Genomic DNA, 20,930 nt, shown 5'->3' on the forward strand with positions numbered 1-20,930 from the left:
CCTAAAGGAAATGAATTGCAAGGACTGATGCTGAAGCTGAAGCTTCAATACTTTGGCCACCTGATGCGAAGAGCCGACACACTGGAAAAGACCCTGATACTGGGGAAGAGTGAAGGCAGGAGGAAAAGGGGACGACAGAGGATGAGATGGTTGGATGGCCTCACCGACTCAATGACATGAGTTTGAGCCAACTCTGGAAGATGGTGAAGGACAGGGGAGCCTAGAGTGCTGCAGTCCATAGGGTGGCAAAGAATCAGACATGACTGAAGGACTAAACAACAAAACAAAACACTGTGTCAGCCAGGCCTGTGGGGTTCCAGGTGGGCTAAATCTGTCCATGACAGGATCAGGTGCTCTTTCCTTATTGAGAAGCAGAAAATCATTGTGAAAGTGTTGAGAGCACAAACACAAAGTCAGAAAGCTGGGGGGGGGGGGGGGGGGGGGGTGTGTGTGAAGCTTTTTGAGTAATAAAAAAATCAAGAAGCCAAAAAATTTCAAAAAGAAAAAACCTTAAGTCGATAAAGTAAACTAAAAAAAAAAAAAGGCAAACAACCAAAACAAGAAGGCAGAATATAATAGAGATTAGAGTGGGGAAAAGTGAAGCAGATGGGAATTCCCTGGCAGTCCAGTGGTTAGGACCCTTTTACAGCTGAGGTCTCAGGTTCAATCCCTGGTTCTGGGAACAAAGATCCTGCAAGCCAAGGGACATAGCAAAAAAAAAGAAGAAATTTTTAAAGTGATACAAGGAATCAATGGAGCTAGAAGTTGGTTCTTTGAAAATGGGAAAATCTTTAGCTAGACTGACTGGGGCAGGGGGAGAAGAATTGATTATGCAAGAAGTCAAAGTCAGAGATGCTTCTAGTCTCATCTAGGTATGTGTGTGGCTAAGGTGAAGCATCACAAAAGCAAAGAAACACGAGTACATTGACATTGCAAATGAACAAACCTGAGTTACACCAGACCAGAGTTTGCCAAAGTGTTTCTTTTGAGAGCCAAATAGTCAATATTTTAGGTTGTTCAGGCCACATATGCTCTGGACCACATATTCCTCTGTATTTTTATTAACAACGTTTTGAAAATAAAAACCACTCAGCCTCTAGCCCATACAAAATCAGGGCCACAGGCAAGATTTGAGCTATGGACCAGAATTTACCTGACTGCTCCCCTGAACCAATAGGTAAGGATGGGGAAGAGAAATTCTAGATCAGCATTATCCAGTATGGTACATAGTCTTGAGCACTTGAAATGTGGCTAGGTGGGAAATAAGTGTAAAATGTACACTGAGATTTGAGGACTGTTCAGAAAGAAGATAAAATATCTCATTAGTGATTTTTACATTATATGTTTAAATGATAAAATTTGTATATTCTGAGCTAAATACATTATTAAAATTAGTTGTGTCTGTTTCTTTTTCCTTTTTTAATGTGATACTAAGAAAATTTTAATTATATACATGGATTTCATATTTGCTTAGACAGCACTATCCTCTTCTGCAATTTGTCAAACTTGACAGCATTTGTCAAAATTTTTAAATGTGCCTGTCTTTGACTCAACAGTCCCACATAAGATATACACTATTTTATACATTAATTAAAAGCTTGCCCATGACATATACATGGACACTTATCACCTTTCCCAAAGAACCTCCTCTTATCCTCAGGAGCTCACATTGACCCAGGGATCCACAATTGTTGACTTTCTGTGGAGTTGCGGATTTTTTTTTGTTTTGTTTTGTTTTTATTTTGCTATGTTTTGATTTTGTGGAGTGAAGGTTGTTTTGTTTTCTTGTTGGGGAGCCAGCAGATGGGATGAAGGGAGACGCTGGTTTGCAGACGCTATGGAAAACAGTATGGAGGGTCCTCAAAAACCAAAATAACTACCACAGAGCAACAATTCCATTCCAGGTTATATATCTGGGGGAAAAAAATTAACTTGAAAAGATACATGCAGCCCAATATTATTAGCATTATTTACAATAGTCAAGATACAGAAGCAACTCAAAAAGACAAGAAGAAACACCAAAAGACAAATGGATAAAAAAAGATGTATATGTATGCAATAGAATAGGCATAAGAAAGAACAAAGTTCTCCATTTGCAACATAGATGTACCTGAAGGTTATTATACTTAGTAAAATAAAGTAAGACAAATTACTTACATGTGAAATCTAAAAAATAAATGACTGTGTATTAACAAAAGAGAAGCAGAATCACTGATAGAATAAGCTAGTTAGTGGTTACCAGCCAGGTGAGAGAAGGGTTAGGGACAAATGTGGTAGAGGATTAAGAGATACAGGCTGCTGTGTATGAAATAAGCTATGGGATTTATGGTGCAGCACAGGAAAATAAAGCCATTATATTAATATATAATTACTCTAAATGAAATACAATCTATAAAATTATGTCACTGTGTTGTACACCTGGAACTAATATAATATTGTAAATCAACTGTACCTCAATCTAAAAAAAAAAGAATGAATGAATGGGTAAAGGCAGCCAATGGTGTATTAAAACATTAATATAGACATCAAAAATCCAACATTTAAGAATCACTCTATGGGTGTGGAGAAAAGGGAACCCTCTTACACTGTTGGTGGGAATGCAAACTAGTACAACCACTATGCAGAACAGTGTGCAGATTCCTTAAAAAACTGGAAATAGAACTGCCTTATGATCCAGCAATCCCACTGCTGGGCATATACACTGAGGAAACCAGAAGGGAAAGAGACACGTGTACCCCAATGTTCATCGCAGCACTGTTTATAATAGCCAGGACATGGAAGCAACCTAGATGTCCATCAGCAGATGAATGGATAAGAAAGCTGTGGTACATATACACAATGGAGTATTACTCAGCCATTAAAAAGAATACATTTGAATCAGTTCTAATGAGGTGGATGAAACTGGAGCCTATTATACAGAGTGAAGTAAGCCAGAAAGAAAAACACCAATACAGTATACTAACGCATATATATGGAATTTAGAAAGATGGTAACAATAACCCTGTGTACGAGACAGCAAAAGAGACACTGATGTATCGAACAGTCTTATGGACTCTGAGAGAGGGAGAGGGTGGGAAGATTTGGGAGAATGGCATTGAAACATGTAAAATATCATGTATGAAACGAGTTGCCAGTCCAGGTTCGATGCACGATACTGGATGCTTGGGGCTGGTGCACTGGGACGACCCAGAGGGATGGTATGGGGAGGGAGGAGGGAGGAGGGTTCAGGATGGGGAACACATGTATACCTGTGGCGGATTCATTTTGATATATGGCAAAACTAATACAAATAAATTAAAAAAAAAAGAATCACTCTATGATGATATCATCTTCAAAATGAATGATGAATGTGCTAAAGTCATTCAATTTCCCTATTGTATCTGGGTTCCAGCTTTACTGAGGTATAACAGTAAATTTAAAATTGTATATATTTAGGTTATTTTTAGAAAATTTTAAATAAACACACAAAATTGTGTTTCATTTCAACAGTAACAAAAAGAAATCCCAACAGCATCAATTAAAAAAAAAAAAAAGATTTGGATATACCACATGGCTTGAAGGACGTTAGTTCCCCCATCAAGGATCCAACCTGAACCCAGTAGTGAAAGTTCGGACTCCTAACCACTGGACCACCAAGGAAGTCCCTCAACATTGTTTAATATTTAGGAACAATTTCCACAGAGTTCTTGGGAAATAAAAACAAGGAGTTAATGAATGACATTAAAGAAGATTATGGAAATGAACAGTCACATCACAGACAGCTAAATAAACACAGTGCAGCCCTTGACACAGTATATAGTTACCCGCATTTTTTTCCTGTGTAGCAATCTATGTGCTTTTGTTGGAAAAAGGCACACGATGATACTTCTTCCCTGCAGGTTAGTAGTTTATTATTTTTTTTTTCTGGTTAGCTTGTTGTACTGTCTATGAAAATTCATCTTGCTGCACAGGTAAGAGGTATACACTTTTCTGTACATATCTATCATGCTTTAAAACATTTACTGAAAAACTAGACAACAGATAAGTCATTTCATCCACTAGCAATGAGTAAAGGGCCCTAAATTCACCCCCATCGTCACAGTCCATAGATACTTAAAGTGCCCCTGGAACCAGCAGATTCTCCAGTGCCTGGAGGGATTCCACTCAGCATCTATGCCCTGTGGTTAAGATGACTCAGCATCTGGGATGTTCTTGTCAAGAGTCTGGAAAGTGGAGGCTGCTGGATGTTGCTCACTGTTCTCCAAGCTGTGTCGGATCCCGTATCCAAAGTATATGATAAATCCTAGGAGGAAAATGAGACAATGAAAAGGAAAAGTAGGAGCTGCACCCAGTTACACATGCCCAAAGGGCCTCTTATTATGGCAGCCAAGACAGTTTAGGGGAGATGCTGTAGAAGAGTATTGGGTTCAATCCCTCAAACAGTCTCTTTATCCTAGAAAACTTCTTACCAATCACATTCCAGACTCCAAATTGGGCCCAAGTCCGAGAGGTCATCTGTATCATCAGGTAAATGTTCACAAAGATGCTCACCAGTGGGAGGACAGGCAGAGCAGGGACCTGTGGGCAGAGTCAGTTCATCCCTGAACACAGCCCAGACATCTGAAAGGGAGACCCGACCCCAGGTGGGCGAGAAGACCAGTCCTCAGGCTGTGTGTTCAGTGGCTACTCAGATTGTATATGTAAAGCACATATACAATGTGGACCAGGGAGGTGGTCCAGGAAAGGGTTTTAACAATTCTTCTTCCCTGGTACAGCAAAGGATGATTAGACAGATTTTTATTTTTTTTTTTTAGTATTTCTTTATTTGACTGTACTAGCTCTTAGCTGCAGTGGGTGGGATCGGTCATCTTTGTTGCACACACGGATCTCTAGTTGCACCCTGTGGGATTAGCTCCCTGACCAGGGAGGGAACCCGGGCCCCCTGCATTGGGAGCTCAGAGTTTAGCCACTGGACCACCAGGGAAGTCCCAGTGAAGGATGTTTAGACCTAAAGCACACAGACTTCTTTCACTCAAGGTGGACACTCTGGGCACGTAGGGTCACCTACCTTGAAGTGAAGAGGACTGAGGTTCTGGGGCTGCCTCCAGATGATGACCGTGACCCCAATGATGAGCAGCAGCAGCAGCACAGCCACTGTTGTGAGCCCGGGGTCTCCAGAGAACACCTGGCTGGGCCACTGGGCCAGGACCAGGCTCAGGATGGTCAGCAGGAGAACTGCAAGGGTCAAGATGGAGGAGAACAGAATAGGTTCGACTCCAGAAGCCAAAGATGTCAAGACCTTGGGTCACACTCCTCCCCAAAACTTCCCACATCATGAAGGCTCATCATATCTCCAGCATTCCTCAACTGATGAAATACACATTCCCACCTGATCTTGTCAATTTCAGAATACCACAAGAGAGAGATCCCGATGCTCACCAAGCAGTAAGGCACATCCATAGACAATCTGGCCAGATGTCTGGGTGGGGATGGTGCTGGCAGGGTGACAGAGACTCTTGAGAATCTTGGAGGTTCCCACTTCAGGTGCAGTGTTCAAAGGACTTGCTTCAACTACAGACTCCATCTCAGTTTCTTCCTCTGTTTTCTTCTTGCTTAAATTCTCATCTGGTTGATATCTGAATTAGAAATATTAAAGCAATGTTAACAACAGCCCCTACTCATCCAACTCATACAGCGTATTCCAAATCTCCGCTGCCTTAAACAGAGCAGACATTAAGAAGGCAGCATGAAAGCAGAGGACAGTTCCCTCCTCATCAATCCCGAGTATCCAAGACCCACCCAAGGTGTTGTGGGGTCTCACCTAAGGACAAGGACAGAAAATGCCACCAAGCAGTAAGCCAGCAGGGTCCCGATGGACATGAGGTCCACCAGGTCACGGAGCTCGAAGAGTAATGCCATGACCCCTAGAAGGAGGGCACAAACAAGGTGGGGAAGGGGAGTGAGAACCCAGGAGAAATATCCAAACTAAGAAAATTGATCAAAGAAGGCATGGACATTATTTCTTTACCTGCAAGAATTCCAGAAGCCAAGGTGGCCATGATGGGGGTACGGGTGCGGGCGTGGATGCGGGCAAGTCCCCGAAAGAGGAGCCCATCATCTGCCATTGAGTAGATCACACGGGGCATGGGGAACATGGCACCCAGGAGGCTGGGAGAGACAACGAGGACATGTGTGGGGACGTAGAGAAGCAGTAGAGACCAGGGCATCCACTCCCTCATCTACATGGGGCAAGATTATCTTGCTCTCTTTTTCTCTCATTTCCAAGGGCTGGGATACCTGAGCATCTGACAGTCAATGGGCAGAAACCCGTGACACTGACCTGGATGTAAGAGCACAGAGGGTGCCAACAGCCACCACGTATTTGGCAGGGTCCCAGCCAATGTGGAGGAAAGCCTGAGGCAAGGGGCTTCCAGGATGAATCTGGTAGTAGGGCACCATGAGGGTGAGTGAGGCTGAGACACCAAAATACGCCAAAAAGCAGATGAAGAGTGAGATCACGATGCCCAAGGGGATAGACCTGTGGGGATTTCGGGCTTCTTCCCCTGCAGGATTGGAGGAAGTACTGGGTCAGGAAACATGCCAGGGTGAAAGCACAAAATCCCCTTTCCTGTTGAACCTGCAAAAGAAACCCCTACACCCAAGGGCAGCCCAATCTGTGTCCACACCCTGGATGGGACCATGACCACATTACCTGTTGTAGCAATGACATCAAAACCGACAAATGCATAGAAACACGTAGCTGCTCCCTGGACAATCCCGTCAAAGCCAAAAGGCACAAACCCTCCGGCACCCAGAGGGCCTGAGCTATGGTGAGAGAAGGAGCAAGATAGAATGTGGTTGAGGTGTGTTCAGCCATCACTTCTGGACTCTCTTCCCTTCACACCACTAGTCCTGGGTTCCAGGAGCCCCATCACCTGGATTCATCAGCCCAGGTCTGTTTAGTTTCCACCACGTTCCCATCTCTGCACCCTCCTCCACGTGGATTACTAAGGCCCAGAGAACCCTCCTAACCTAGAAGAATCATTGGATCCAGAAATGTTCGGTTTGTAGTCCTCTTCTGTGAGTTTCCAGTTGTGTGGGTCTCCCTTAATGATGCCAGAGATGATGATGAAGCTGAGAACCAAAAGGTTCAAGCCTGTGAACACTTTGTTAACCAGGGCTGACTCACCAGCTCCCACAACCAGTAGTCCTGTGAGAAAGATGGAATATGAGACATCCAAAAGTGGTTACGTGGGGCTGGGGTCCTGAGGAGGTGGACAGTGACTGCTCAGTGGATACAGGGTTTCCTTTTGTTGTGATGAACATGTTTGGAGCTAGACCAAGGTGATGGTTACAGAATACTGTGAATATACCAGGTCCCACTGAATTGCACACTTTAAGATAGTTAATTTCTTATTGTGACTATCATCTCCCAGTAGACAGGTCTATAAAATCATTAGGTTGTACACCTTAAACTTATACAATGTTGGATGTTAATTATATCTCAATAAAGCTGGGGAAAATAATAAAATGGTTGATTTTATGCTATGTAAATTACCTCTTAATTTAAAAAAAATCTTTGATCTCAGTACAGAGGAAGAAACTTGTTGGTCTAATTGAATGGTTCTCAGTGGGGTGATCTTGTTCCCCAGCAGCTGGCACTGTCTGGAGACATTCTTATTGTCACAGTTTGGGGGGAGGGCGGGCATCACTGGTGTCTAGTGAGTGAAGGCCAGAGATGCCACTCAACACCCGACAGTGGTTTAAAACAACAAAAACAAAACCCAGGGACTTCCCTGGTGGTCCAGTGCTTAAGACTCTGTGCCTCCACCTTAGAGGGCACAGGTTTGACCCCTGATCGGACACGACTGAAGTGACTTAGCAGTAGCAGGGAACAGAAGAGCCTGGCAGGCTACAGTCATAGGGTTGCAAAGAGTTGGAGGTAACTGAAGTGACTTAGCACGCATGCACACAGGGGAACTAAGGAGCTTCCCAGGTGGCACTAGTAGTAAAGAACCTCCTGTCAATGCAGGAGATGCAGGTTCAATCCCTGGGTCTGGAAGATTCCCTGGAGAAGGGAATGGCAATTCACTCCAGTATTCTTGTCTGGAGAATTCCATGGACAGAGGAGCCTGGCAGGCTACAGTCTATGGGGTCGCAAAGAGTCAGATACGACTGAGAGACTTGGCACATACACACGCATGCACAGGGGAACCAAGATCTGGCATGCATTGCAGCACAGTCAAAAAAACAAAAAAAAATCAAATGCCAAGGATAACTGCCCACACTTACGAATGATCCAGCCCAAACTGTCAGTAGTGCCAACGGTGGGAAACAATGGTCTATGTCTCACCTTCCTGTCTCTCATATCCTAGAGCCTTCAATCCAGTTGTAATTCTTCTAACATTCTTCCATCCCAAGCCTTTCCTACCCCAGCTCCCCACTTCCACACCCCATTCTTCCCATCCTATCGGTGATCCCTGTCTTACCCGTGAGCAGCAGCACCAGGCCCAGTGCAAAAAAGTCTGGGTACTTGGCCAAGAAGTGGGGCACATGCAGAGAAAAAGTTCCCTGTAATGCCTGAGAGATGTGGTCCCCTATCAAGCTGTCAAAGGTGGAGCTCCAGGCCCTGGACACACTGGCGGTACCTGCCGGAGCAGAAGATAGAACATTCATTAGCAAACATTCATTGAACCCCTACCTGGTGTCACTGGATGTCTTTGGGCAGGGGAAGGGGCTGGGGAGAAACATACAAAATGTTCCAATCTCAAAGAGATTCTTTTCACGGGTTGGGAAGAGTAGACTAGGATGATCCACAAAATAGATCAACTGTTTAATGTTAGGAGATCAATGTTATGCGAAAAAAAAAAAGAAAACAGGTCATTGGGAGCAGAAGGTCTGGGAGATGAGGGTTGAAATTTTCAATCAAGTAGCAGAGGGAAATCCCGTGAAGGCAACAGCTGAACAAAGACCCTCGATTCGGTGAGAGGATGAGCCTGTGGGCCCTGCCTGCGTCTCACCCACTTCCTGCAGTTCCCTTCCCTTCTTTGTTTTGGGTCCATCCTTTAAAGATAACAGGACAGAGCTGAGAAGAAGGGAGCTATGAGGTTTGCCTGCTGCTATGACCCACATCTCCCCACCACCACCAAAGTGGATAGTAGCAAAGTTCCCATGAACGAGTGAAGACCTAAATCCCTGCTCCCAGTTTCTTCATCTGAAGCCCCACACCTCCCCCCTCCCCATCAACTGACCGATGACATAGGACAATATAAGATTCCAGCCAGTGATGAAGGCGCATAGCTGTCCCACAGTGACGTAGCTGTAGAGATATGCAGAACCGGAGCCTGGTACCCGGGCCCCAAACTCAGCATAGCAGATCCCAGACAACATAGAAGACAGTGAGGCCACCAGGAAGCAGATGATGATCGCTGGTCCAGCTTTATCCTTGGCCACGTCTCCAGCCAGGATGTACACGCCAGCCCCCAGGGTGCTGCCCACACCCAAAGCCACCAGGTCGAGGGTGTTCAGACAACGAGACAGGCGACTCTCAGACTTCTCTATGGGCTCCAGTGGCCTCCGGCGGACCAGCTTCTGACCAAACTGGCGAACATAGTGACGCAGCATCCTAGATGGAGTTGAGGAGACCACGATCTGCTGAGAAAACAAGACACAAAGTCATCAAGAAGGCCCATCTACCCTTGGCCCTGAGAGTCCAATTCCACAGAGCAATGGAGTGATGAGGGGCAGGTGGTATAAGGACATATGGGTCAAGTTCTCCATCTCTGAGTGTTGCTTTCTTCAAACATAAAGAAGACTTTTGATATGTTTCAAAGTTACTGGAAGAGTTGCTTGAAGAGAAATGAGAGGGAGAAGAATATGTCTCCGTAAACGTGCCTCTTTGGCTTGTGGGTTGTTTTGAGCTGAAGGCAATTAAGACCCAAAAGATTCAGAAAAATCTCCTTCCTTAGGCCTAAGTTAGTCTCCCTTAACTGATCAAAATCATTTAGATTAGGGGACCTATGGCAGGAAGAGAGCTGTTACCAGAGATAATTCTTTTTATCTCAGGAAGACTTACCTGCAAAAATAAAAAAAAAAAAAAAGACTTACCTGCAGTGAGTGGCAAACATTAATTTACCAACCTTCCCATCTTCCTGTGGGTTCTCTTCTCCTTGAAGCCCCAGATCCCAACCCACACCCCCCCCCCCACCCCCACCCCCGACCTTCTCCTTAGCTCAGGGGAGCCTTTAAACCTCAATTGCTTGTCTTTGAACCTCAGCGCATTTATGGGACTCCCATACATAGGAGTTTATTTAATCTGTCTTATATAAGTTTAATGATTAGAACCTAGAAAGAAAAGCTTCCCACCCCTGCACAGAAGCAAATGGTGGCAACCCATCCCAGTATCCTTGCCTGGAAAATTCCACGGACAGAGGAACCTGGTGAGCTATAGTCCATGGGGTCACAAAGAGTCAGACACGACTGAGCGACTAACACACACACAGAGAAGCAAAATCTTTCAACAAAGAGCATGGCACACAGTAGCTGCTTAAATGGTATTAGCTAAATGGGTAAGAATGCTGGATTTTTTTTTTTTTTTAATCTTTTGGCCCTGCAGCATAGTTTGTGGGATCTTAGTTCCCTGACCAAGGCTTGAACCCATGCCGTTTTCATTGGTAGCACTGAGTCTTAACCTCTAGACCACCAGGGAGGCCCCAAGAATGTTGATTTTTAAAGCAAAATCACCCAGCTCTGCTGGTTCAAATCTGGCACTGTGATGTGTGGCTTATGTGACTTCCCACAAGCTACATACTGCTGTGTCCTCCTTTCTCCTATAAAACAGGGAGATTAATTATTATCAGCATTATTCCCCCCTTCCCTATTATGTGTGATATGACAGCTGAAGGGGCTCAGTGATCAGAGCAATGAAACCAAGTCCACCAGTAACCAGGTTCCCCTGCTGACTCTATGATTCATCTCTCCATCCAAAACTGTATTTCCTTTCTGGTCCCAGTCCTATTCCCCTCGGGGAATCCAAAAAGGAGGGCCAGGGGTGGGGAAAAGACTAGGGGGAAGAGATTGTTACGCAGTTTGGGATGGACATGCACACACTGCTGTATTTAAAATGGATAATCAACAAGAATCTACTATATAGCAGGGAACTCTGCTATACAGGGAACTCTGCTCAGTGTTATGTGGCAGCCTGGATGGGAGGGGAGTTTGGGGAAGAATGGATACATGTATATATATGGTTGAGTCCCTTTGTCTACCTGAAGCTATTACATTGTTAATCGGCTATATTCCAATAAAAAAGCTTAAAAAAGGAAAAAAGGAGGCATTCAACTCAAAGAGGACCCTGCACACCCTTCCGGTACAAAAGTCTCTCCATCCTCTCATTTATTTGTAGACAAAAGGTTTAATCTCCAAGGTCTTACCTGAGTTCCAAAATGCAGATTCCACAGTACTAATTAAAGAAGTGACAGAAACAAAGAAAAAGTAGCACCAAATAGTCTCCAAGGGAAAAACAGCTTGATGTTCTTATTTGTTCCCCAGGCTCTAAGTAAATAACACAGTGCCTCAACCACTGTTTTTGCTCTCCTGGAAAGAAGTTGAGGGATCCCAGAGATCTTGATTTGCTAGTTTACCTTGCAGCAACACACAGATCAATCACAATCACCAATGACCCACTGAGTCACAAAAATGCTGACAGGATGTCTGCAACTGAGATCTTATCCAGAAGCTGAAATCACAAAGACCACCCCTTCTCTGGGCTCCCCAGGTGGCTCAGGGGTAAAGAATCCACCTGCCAATGAAGGAGTTCCCTGCCTGGGTCAAGGAGATGCCCTGGAGGAGGAAATGGCAACCAGCTGCAGTATTCTGAATATGTGAACCGTGAACTTCCTGATGTTCAAGCTGGTTTTAGAAAAGGCAGAGAAACCAGAGATCAAGTTGCCAACATCTGCTGGATCATGGAAAAAGCAAGAGAGTTCCAGAAAAACATCTATTTCTGCTTTATTGACTATGCCAAAGTCTTTGTGTGCATCACAATAAACTGTGGAAAATTCTGAAAGAGATGGGAATACCAGACCACCTGATCTGCCTCTTGAGAAATTTGTATGCAGGTCAGGAAGCAACAGTTAGAACTGGACATGGAACAACAGACTGGTTCCAAACAGGAAAAGGAGTACGTCAAGGCTGTATATTGTCACCCTGTTTATTTAACTTATATGCAGAGTACATCATGAGAAACGCTGGACTGGAAGAAACACAAACTGGAATCAAGATTGCCGGGAGAAATATCAATAACCTCAGATATGCAGATGACACCACCCTTATGGCAGAAAGTGAAGAGGAACTCAAAAGCCTCTTGATGAAAGTGAAAGTGGAGAGTGAAAACGTTGGCTTAAAGCTCAACATTCAGAAAACAAAGATCATGGCATCCTGTCCCATCACTTCATGGGAAAGAGATGGGGAAACAGTGGCAGACTATTTTTTTGGGCTCCAAAATCACTGCAGATGGTGACTGCAGCCATGAAATTAAAAGATGCTTACTCCTTGGAAGGAAAGTTATGACCAACCTAGATAGCATATTCAAAAGCAGAGACATTACTTTGCCAACAAAGGTCCATCAGGTCGAGGCTATGGTTTTTCCTGTGGTCATGTATGGATGTGAGAGTTGGACTATAAAGAAAGCTGAGCACCGAAGAATTGATGCTTTTGAACTGTGGTGTTGGAGAAGACTCTTGAGAGTCCCTTGGACTGCAAGGAGATCCAACCAGTCCATTCTGAAGGAGATGAGCCTTGGGATTTCTTTGGAAGGAATGATGCTAAAGCTGAAACTCCAGTACTTTGGCCACCTCATGCGAGGGATGAGGGAGGGATTGGGGGCAGAAGAAGGGGATGACAGAGGATGAGATGGCTGGATGGCATCACTGATTTGATGGACGTGAGTTTGAGTGAACTCCAGGAGTTGGTGATGGACAGGGAGGCGTGGCGTGCTGTGATTCATGGGGTCGCAAAGGGTCGGACATGACTGAGCAACTGATCTGATCTGATCCAGTATTCTTGCCTGGAGAATCCCATTGACAGAGGAGCCTGGTGGGCTACAGTCCATGGGATCACAGTCAGACACCACTGAGTGACTAAGCAGACGGTGCATCAGGCACAAGATTCTACAACAAGTCTCACACTCCACCCATCTCTCCACCAAGGATCCTAAAACCTGAAGCTTTCTCCTCCATGGCTTGCAGAGTTGACAAGGAATTGGAACTCTGCTTTGGGGCAGAGAAGGAAATGGCAACCCACTCCAGTACTCTTGCCTGGAAAATTCCATGGACAGAGGACCCTTGTAGGCTACAGTCCATGGGGTCACAAGGAGTCGGACACAACTGAGCGACTTCACTTCACTTTGGGGCAGAAAGCAGATGGAATTCACAGGGAGGGACAGACTGTGGCCCAGCTCAGTCAAAGCATCAAACCAGAGTGCCCTCCCAGCTGCCTAGAGAAAGAGGGAACTAGCCTCCATTCTGGATCAGAAATGGCAGGACTCTGTTTCTTGCTGCTGTGGGGCCTGAAACGTCTCCTCCCTACATGGCTCCACAGGGTTAGGCTGATTCAGAGACCACGAGTCACCGCCAGGGGCTTCCGCCCTGATACTCCAAAGTCCAAGGTTAGCATTTTGATTAAGAGTCAGGAAACTCATTAGAATCTTGGCTCCTCAAACACCCCTGTGGAGTCATATACTCCTCTGAACCTGCATTTCCTTCTTGCTCAAATGATGCTGCTGAATACTTTAGCCCTGTTCATAGGAATACAAATGGTGCAGCTGCTCCTGATAAAGTATGTTTTTTCCAGGGACTTTCCTGTCTGTCCAGTGGTTAAAAGAGTCCACCTTCTAGTGCAGGGGATACAGGCTTAATCCATAGTCAAGGAATAAGATCCCACATGCCCTGCTGTGTAGCACAACCAAAAAATAAATTCAGTCAGTTCAGTCGCTTAGTGACCCCATGTTGTATCTGACTGTTTGTGATCCCATGGACTGCAGCACGCCAGGCTTCCCTGTCCATTACCGACTCCCGGAGTTTACTCAAACTCATGTCCATGGCGTCAGTGACGCCATCCAACCATCTCATCCTCTGTCATCCCCTTCTCCTCCCACCTTCAATCTTTCCTAGCATCAGGGTCTTTCCCAATGAGTTCATTCTAATCTTTCTTTAAAAAAAAAAAAAGTATGGTGGTCCCTTCAAAAACTAAAAATGGATTTATCATTATGATCCAGCAACTTCTCCTATGGGTGTCTACCCCAACGAACTGAAAATAAAGTCTCAAAGAGATACTTGTACACCTGTGTTCATAGCAGCAGTATTCACAGTAGCTGAAAGACAGAAGCCTCCCAGAAGTTCATCCTCAAAAGAATGGATAAACACTATACAGACAATGAAATATTACTCAGCCTTAAGAAGGAACTCAGAGAAGGCAATGGCACCCCCCTCCAGTACTCTTGCCTGGAACATCCCATGGACGGAGGAGCCTGGTAGGCTGCAGTCCATGGGGTCACTAAGAGTCGGGCATGACTGAGTGACTTCACTTTCACTTTTCACTTTCATGCATTGAGAATGAAATGGCAACCCACTCCAGTGTTCTTGCCTGGAGAATCCCAGGGACAGAGGAGCCTAGTGGGCCACCATCTATGGGGTCGCAGAGTCAGACATGACTGAAATGACTTAGCAGCAGTAGCAGCAGCAAGAAGGAACTAAAAAGAGCCTCTTGATGAAGGTGAAAAAGGAGAGTGAAAAAGCTGGCTTGAAACTCAACATTCAAAAAACTATGATCATAGCATCCAGTCCCATCACTTCATGGTAAATAGATGGGGAAACAATGGAAACAGTAACAGACTTTATTTTCTTGGGTTCCAAAATCACTGCAGACTGTGACTGCAGCCGTGAAATTAAAAGACACTTGTTCCATGGAAGAAAAGCTATGACAAACATAGACAGCATATTAAAAAGCAGAGACATCAGCTTGTTGACAAAGGTCCATTTAGTCAAAGCTATGGTTTTTTCAGTAGTCATGAATGGATCATAAAGAAGGCTGAGCATTGAAGAATTGATGCTTTCAAACTGTAGTGCTGGAGAAGACTCTTGAGAGTTCCTTGACAGCAAGGAGATCAAACTAGTCAATCCTAAAGGAAATCAACCCTGAATATTCATTGGAAGGACTGATGCTGAATCTCCAATACTTTGGCCACCTGGTGTCAACATTGGAAAAGACTCTGATATTGGGAACGATTGAGGGCAGGAGGGGACAGCAGAGGATGAGATGGTTGGATGGCATCACCAATTCAATGGACGTAAGTCTGAGTCAACTCCGCAAGATAGTGAAAGACAAGGAAGCCTGGCGTGCTGCAGCCCACGGGGTTGCAAAGAGTTGGACACGACTGAGCGACTGAATAACAACAAAGAATAAACAGGAAAGGGAATTCTCTGGTGATCCAGTGGTGAAGACTCTGGGCCACCGCTGCAGGGGACACAGGTTGGATCCCTGGTCTGAGAATTAACATCCCACATGCTGTGGGATGCAGTGGGGGGTATGAGGGGGTGGGAAGGAAATTCTGACACAGGCTACAACATGGAAGAACCCTAAGTGATGTTTGCCAGGCACTAAAAGACAAGAGGTGTATGATTCCACTTCTATGAAGTACCTAGTTAAAGTTACTTGACTAGAGACAGAAAGCAGAATGGTGCTTTTCCAGGGTCTGGGTGAGAGGGGAATAAGGAGTAATTGTTAAGGGAGGACACGTTTCAGTTTTACAAGAAGAGAAGAGCTCTAGAGATGGGCTGCCCAGTAATGTGACTATACTTAACATTACTGAACTGGAAGCTTAAAAATAGTTAAGATGGCAAATTTTACATCACATGGTATTACATGTATTTCTGTTGTTGCTTAGTTGCAAAGTCACGTGCAAGCTCATGGACTGTAGCCCACCAGGCTCCTCTGTCCATGGGATTCTCCAGGCAAGAATACTGGAGCGGGGTGCCATGCCCTCCTCCAGGGGATCTTCCCAATCCAAGGATCGAACCCACATCTCCTAATTGGCAGGCGGATTGTTTACCACTGAGGCACCTGAGAAGCCCCTATGTGTATTTTTACAATGTTTTAAAAAATTCTGCCAATGATAAATAATAGAGCCAGCTTCACAGAATTGCTGGGTGTAAGAAACCTGAAAGTGGTTTAAAGTAAATCACCACACAGCCCTCCCCCATAGGTACCAAACTCTAGACGATTAGGTCCCTTATAGTTGCCCCAAGATCCATAGAGGAGGAACCTACAGAAATGGACAGTACAAAGGACACTGAAATCAGTGGCCCACATGTCATAAATCCTACATAACAGCAATCTTTACTAGTGTTTGAACACCAGTGAAAAAATTAGTCTAAGAGCCTCCAGATCTGAGGCAATCTCCTCCCCTGCCCACCTCTCCTTACACAAGCCTATCAACTCCTAACTCCTTCTGCTGTCATCTGGAAAATGGGTCTTTCCACCCTCCAGCTGGAGCCAACTGCACACGTGGGTGGATTGAAGTGGTCTCTTTAGGTGAGGATTCGGTAGTTTTCGACTGTCTGTGACCCCATGGATTGTAGCCGGCCAGGCTCCTCTGTCCATGGGATTCTCCAGGCAAAAGCACTGGAGGGGGTTGCCATGCCCTTCTCCAGGGATCTTCCCAACCCAGGGATGGAGTGGTCTCCAGTGTCGCCTGCATTGGCAGGCAGGTTCTTGACTGCTGAGCCACATGGGAAGCGCTTAGGCTTTTAGGAGGTCTCTTTAGGAGGATCTGAACTCAGCACCCAGTCTCTGACAGAAGAGGGGGTGACCCAGAACTTACCAAATCTTAGGAGCAGAGCCTGGAGCACGGATATCGGTCAGTGCGGTTGAGTTTAAAGCTGTGTAGGGTTGGAGCTGATAGATCTGGAAAAACCAAACCTGGGAACCCTCCCACAACAAAAAGACAATCCTTAAGCCCTGGGTGGGGATGGGCGGGGATGGGAGGGGCAAGTCTGCAGTGGTGCAATCAGCCACTTCTCTTCTGAGCTTGCCCTCAGGGGACAGTTCTGAGATTCTTGAGTCTGCAAGTGGTAAAAATACACAGAACGTAAAATTTAGCCGCTTCAGTCGTGTTAAGTACATTCACATCTTGTGCAATGGAACCCCAGGACTTTTTTTCATCTGGCAAAATGGAACCTTTGTCCCCATTCAACCACAATTTCCTCTTTCTCCTCCACCAGCTCCTGACAATCTCATTTCCACTCTCTGTAATTATGAATCTGACCACTCCAGGTGTTTCATTTAAGTAGAATCACTTAATTTCACTTACCAATATGTCCATAAGATTCACTCACACTGTAGCATGTATTAGAATTCCCTTCCATTCTCTCTCTTTTTTTTTTTAGCTGCTGGACACCGGGCATTTTAGTTCCTCAACCTGGGATTGAACCTGTGACTCCTGCTTTGGAAATTTGGGAGTCTTAACAACAGATCCACAGAGAAGTCCCCCCTTCTTTTTTTTAATGCTGAATAATACTCTAGTATATGTGCCTGCCCCACTGGCTTATCCACTGTTTGATCATGGGCACTTGAATTGCTTTCATGCTTTACTTACTGTGAATAATGCTGCTCTGAACGTGGGTGTACAAGGCACCAGAGTGTGCTTTCAATTCTTCTGAGTATTTCCTCATAGGTAGAATTGCTGGATCGTATGGTTCTAAGATTTTTATATCCTGTGATGGAGAAAATGTTCACATACTGAGGTATGGGGGAGTCGATTTGGCTTATACATGGTTCAGCCTGAACTTTATGTGAACTAAGACAGCCTGTCAGACTCTCACAACACATCAGCTTTAACCGTTGGGGTAAAGAATGTCTGTCCTGCATGTAAAGATGGACCCCCTCTTCTCATGGTGTCCATGTTGACACTCTCTGGAAGATAAGGTTTCCTTCCCAGACCCCAGGGTCCTGCTGTCTCACTATCTGTGTATGAAGTCTGTCTCTTAAGAAAGCTTGAAAGAATACACTCTGTCACGTGTGATGTGTGTTCTTTGCTTGGATGAGGTGCAAGATTGTGCCAGACACCATGTTTCAATGGAGCAGCTCCTCAGAGCTCTCTGAGAAGGTGCCTCCCAGACTACCACCCTCAGTTTGGCTCAAATAAAACTCTTTCCTATTTCTATCAGAGATTGTTTATTGATTATTTCTATGGACACTTGCATTCACTTGTTCATCAAGGACCCCGAGAATTAGGGGCTATAAAACTGAAGACCCTGCTCCCACCTTCCCTATCTTTTTGCACTACTTGACTCCCTACAGTCTGCACATTACTTGAGACACTCCAGTGTGGGGACCCCCAAGCCCAGCTGGACCCCAGCCAGGAGAAGGGAAGCTTAACATCTCTGATGTGAATTCAAACAACACAAGCATGGAACAAGCATTGGGCCTGCGTCCAGACTTGCACAAAGGATTGGAAGAGGATAAAGAGGATGTGACTTGGTTCCCTTCTTCAAGTTTGCTGGTAGAGCTGAGCACAGAGGCAGAGAAGTGGAACAGGGTGTAAGGTGTCAGGAGCTCTACACATAACAGAAGGAGCAAAAACCCAGGAGCAAGTGAGGTGGGGTCACTGGTGAGGGGCTGAGAAGATTTGGACACACATCAAAAACACTGGATACAAACCACTGAAATGGGATTTAAATGCCAGAATTGACTCTTATAGGGCTTCCCAGGTGGCTGGGTGATAAAGAATCCTCCTGCCAATGCAGGAGACACAGGAAACGCGAGTTCAACCCTGGGTGGGGAAGATCCCCTGGAGAAGGAAATGGCAACCCACTTCAGTATTCTTGCCTGGGGAATTCCATGGACAGAGGAGCTTGATGGGCTACTGTCCATGGGGTCACAGAGTGGGACACAACTGAGTGACTGAGCAGGCACACTCACATTATAATGCTGATGCTCACATCAGAAAAGTCAGCTACACAAGATTAAATTGCCTAAGCTGTTATGCAGAGTTTTAGTTGGTTGTGTGGGGACTCACGGGAAACCCCAGAGCTGGTTGAAACAATTATTTTAAGGGAAGACATTTGAGATGCAAGGGACGTAGAAAGAAGCCTTCTCTGAGCCTCCCTTTTCTGACTCAAAGCAAAAAATTCTGGTTAAGTACGGCTGCCAGAAACTGCCTCTTTGGGGAGAGGCTGCTCCCAAGAGGGTGATGGTAAGTTAAACTATGACAATAACTATGCTCTCTTGGAGTTTTCTAGCCTGAAGAAGCTGGAAAGTCCACTTACACCTGCAGAGATAGCATTATCACAAAGTATCTCACCTCATGTTTGCTCTCTCAACCTATTTGTTTTTCCTCAAGGAACTCATTGAAAAAAAAAAAGAAACGCATTTGTTCTTCCCATGGAAGCCTCTTCTCCCTACCTCCACCCCCTACTCCCCTGCTCCCTACTGAGCTGGGTGTTGTTTTTTGTTTACTCGCTCAGCTGTATCCGTGTCCAACTTCTTGCGACCCCATGTACTACAGCCCACCAGGCTCCTCTGTCCATGGAAATCCCCAGGCAAGAATACTGGAGTGGGTTGCCATTTCCTTCTCCAGGGGATCTTCCCAATGCAGGGCTCAAACCCGTGTCTCTCTTTACCACTGAGCCACCTGAGAAGCCCAAGTTGGATATATAAGCCTGTAATTTTAATCATTTTAGCAAGTTGTACCTTCTTTTAGCTTCCATACAGAATCATTTTCTCCTGTTAATCTGTCTTTTTTTTTTTTTTTTTTTGGCAAGCTTCAGTCATAGAACCTAAGAGGAGAGAAGAAATGTTTTTCTGCTCCAACAGCAGTAAGGTTTAAATGTTTCAACAATGTAATGTGCTACAGAATAAAATATGTGGCCAAGTTGAGGAAGTAGAGTCTAGAGTTCATCCATTTAACGGTGCCAAAGGGACATCTCTGTGCCAGACGCTAAACTATATCAGGGATTTAGAAGCAAAGAACACTGTCAACTTTAACAACAGTGGGACATTTGGAGACACCTTATACTGAAATAAATTTCACATGGTTAAAAGATTAGGCCATGCCGCACAGCATGTGGGATCTTAGTCCCCCAATCAGGGATCAAACCCACACCTCCTGCATTGGAAGTGCCGAGTCTTAATCACAGGACCACCACGGAAATCCTTAAAGATGATAACTTTTCAAAACAACAAGAACGTAATAGGAGAACCCACACAAAGCATTTAAAATAACTCTTTGAAATTGTTGCCGTTCCCTCGCTAAGTCGAGTCCAATTCTTTGTGACCCCATGGACTGCAGCATGCCAGGCTTCCCTGTCCTTCACCATCTCCCTGAGTTTGCTCAAACTCATGGCCATTGAGTCTGTGATGCCATCCTACTGTCCCATCCTCTGTCACCCCCTTCTCCTCCTGCCCTCAGTCTTTTCCAGTATCAGGGTCTTTACCAGTGAGTGGACTCTTCCCATCAGGTGGCCAAAGTATTGGAGCTTTAGCATCAGTCTTTCCAGTGAATATTCAGGTTTGATTTCTTTTAGGATAATATTAGGACAGATATTTAAGCCTTGATAATTTTTATGTCCAATATCACATTGATCACATTGTATAGAATTTAGAAGACCCCAATTGTCAGGCTGTTATGATTCATGTGAGCTTTTTTTTTTTTTTTTTTTTTGCTGCAGACTTGTGGGACCCTAGTTCCCCAACCAGGGATCAAACCCAGGGCCTCCACAGTGAAAGCACAGAGTCGTAACCAATGGACCTCTGGGGAATTCCCAACTCATGAAAATGCAATGCAGGTCCATCCCTGCTGCTTTCTCCTCACCCTCTTATCTCTCCAGTGTAATTTACCTTTGCACTGCATTCATCTCATGGTTACTGTAAAAATGTAAGAGAGATGCTTACAT

General features: G+C 45.0%; 1 protein-coding gene across 2 annotated transcripts; it reads right to left on the bottom strand.

Annotated features, from left to right (window-relative positions):
- Positions 1–3,869: 3,869 nt before the first annotated feature.
- Positions 3,870–16,983, bottom strand: LOC129631324 (cationic amino acid transporter 3-like). 2 transcript variants are annotated; one of them, XM_055552267.1, is made up of 12 exons: positions 16,859–16,983; positions 9,231–9,630; positions 8,469–8,627; positions 7,012–7,189; positions 6,692–6,804; positions 6,320–6,542; positions 6,008–6,147; positions 5,801–5,903; positions 5,419–5,615; positions 5,048–5,214; positions 4,449–4,557; positions 3,870–4,282 (listed from the first exon to the last, which is right to left on the bottom strand). In XM_055552267.1, exons 2-12 carry the CDS (start codon positions 9,601–9,603, stop codon positions 4,164–4,166), a joined length of 1,881 nt encoding a protein of 626 aa, XP_055408242.1. In that variant the 5' UTR covers positions 9,604–9,630; positions 16,859–16,983; the 3' UTR covers positions 3,870–4,163. The 2 variants fall into 2 exon arrangements, with proteins under 2 accessions (XP_055408242.1, XP_055408243.1); XM_055552268.1 differs by having other exon boundaries at positions 9,231–9,633; positions 16,859–16,966.
- Between the last annotated feature and the right edge of the window lie 3,947 nt (positions 16,984–20,930).

This window comes from Bubalus kerabau, chromosome 17 (assembly GCF_029407905.1).
Source record: "Bubalus kerabau isolate K-KA32 ecotype Philippines breed swamp buffalo chromosome 17, PCC_UOA_SB_1v2, whole genome shotgun sequence".
Classification (NCBI taxonomy): Eukaryota; Metazoa; Chordata; class Mammalia; order Artiodactyla; family Bovidae; genus Bubalus; species Bubalus kerabau.

Excerpts from the sequence above, each read along its gene's own strand:
- LOC129631324 (XM_055552267.1), bottom strand. The coding sequence starts at position 9,603 with ATGCTGCGTCACTATGTTCGCCAGTTTGGTCAGAAGCTGGTCCGCCGG. Across the intron at positions 6,543-6,691 it reads TGATGTCATTGCTACAACAG|GGGAAGAAGCCCGAAATCCC; the intron begins GTAATGTGGTCA and ends CCAATCCTGCAG. Across the intron at positions 5,616-5,800 it reads TTTTCTGTCCTTGTCCTTAG|ATATCAACCAGATGAGAATT; the intron begins GTGAGACCCCAC and ends TTTCTAATTCAG.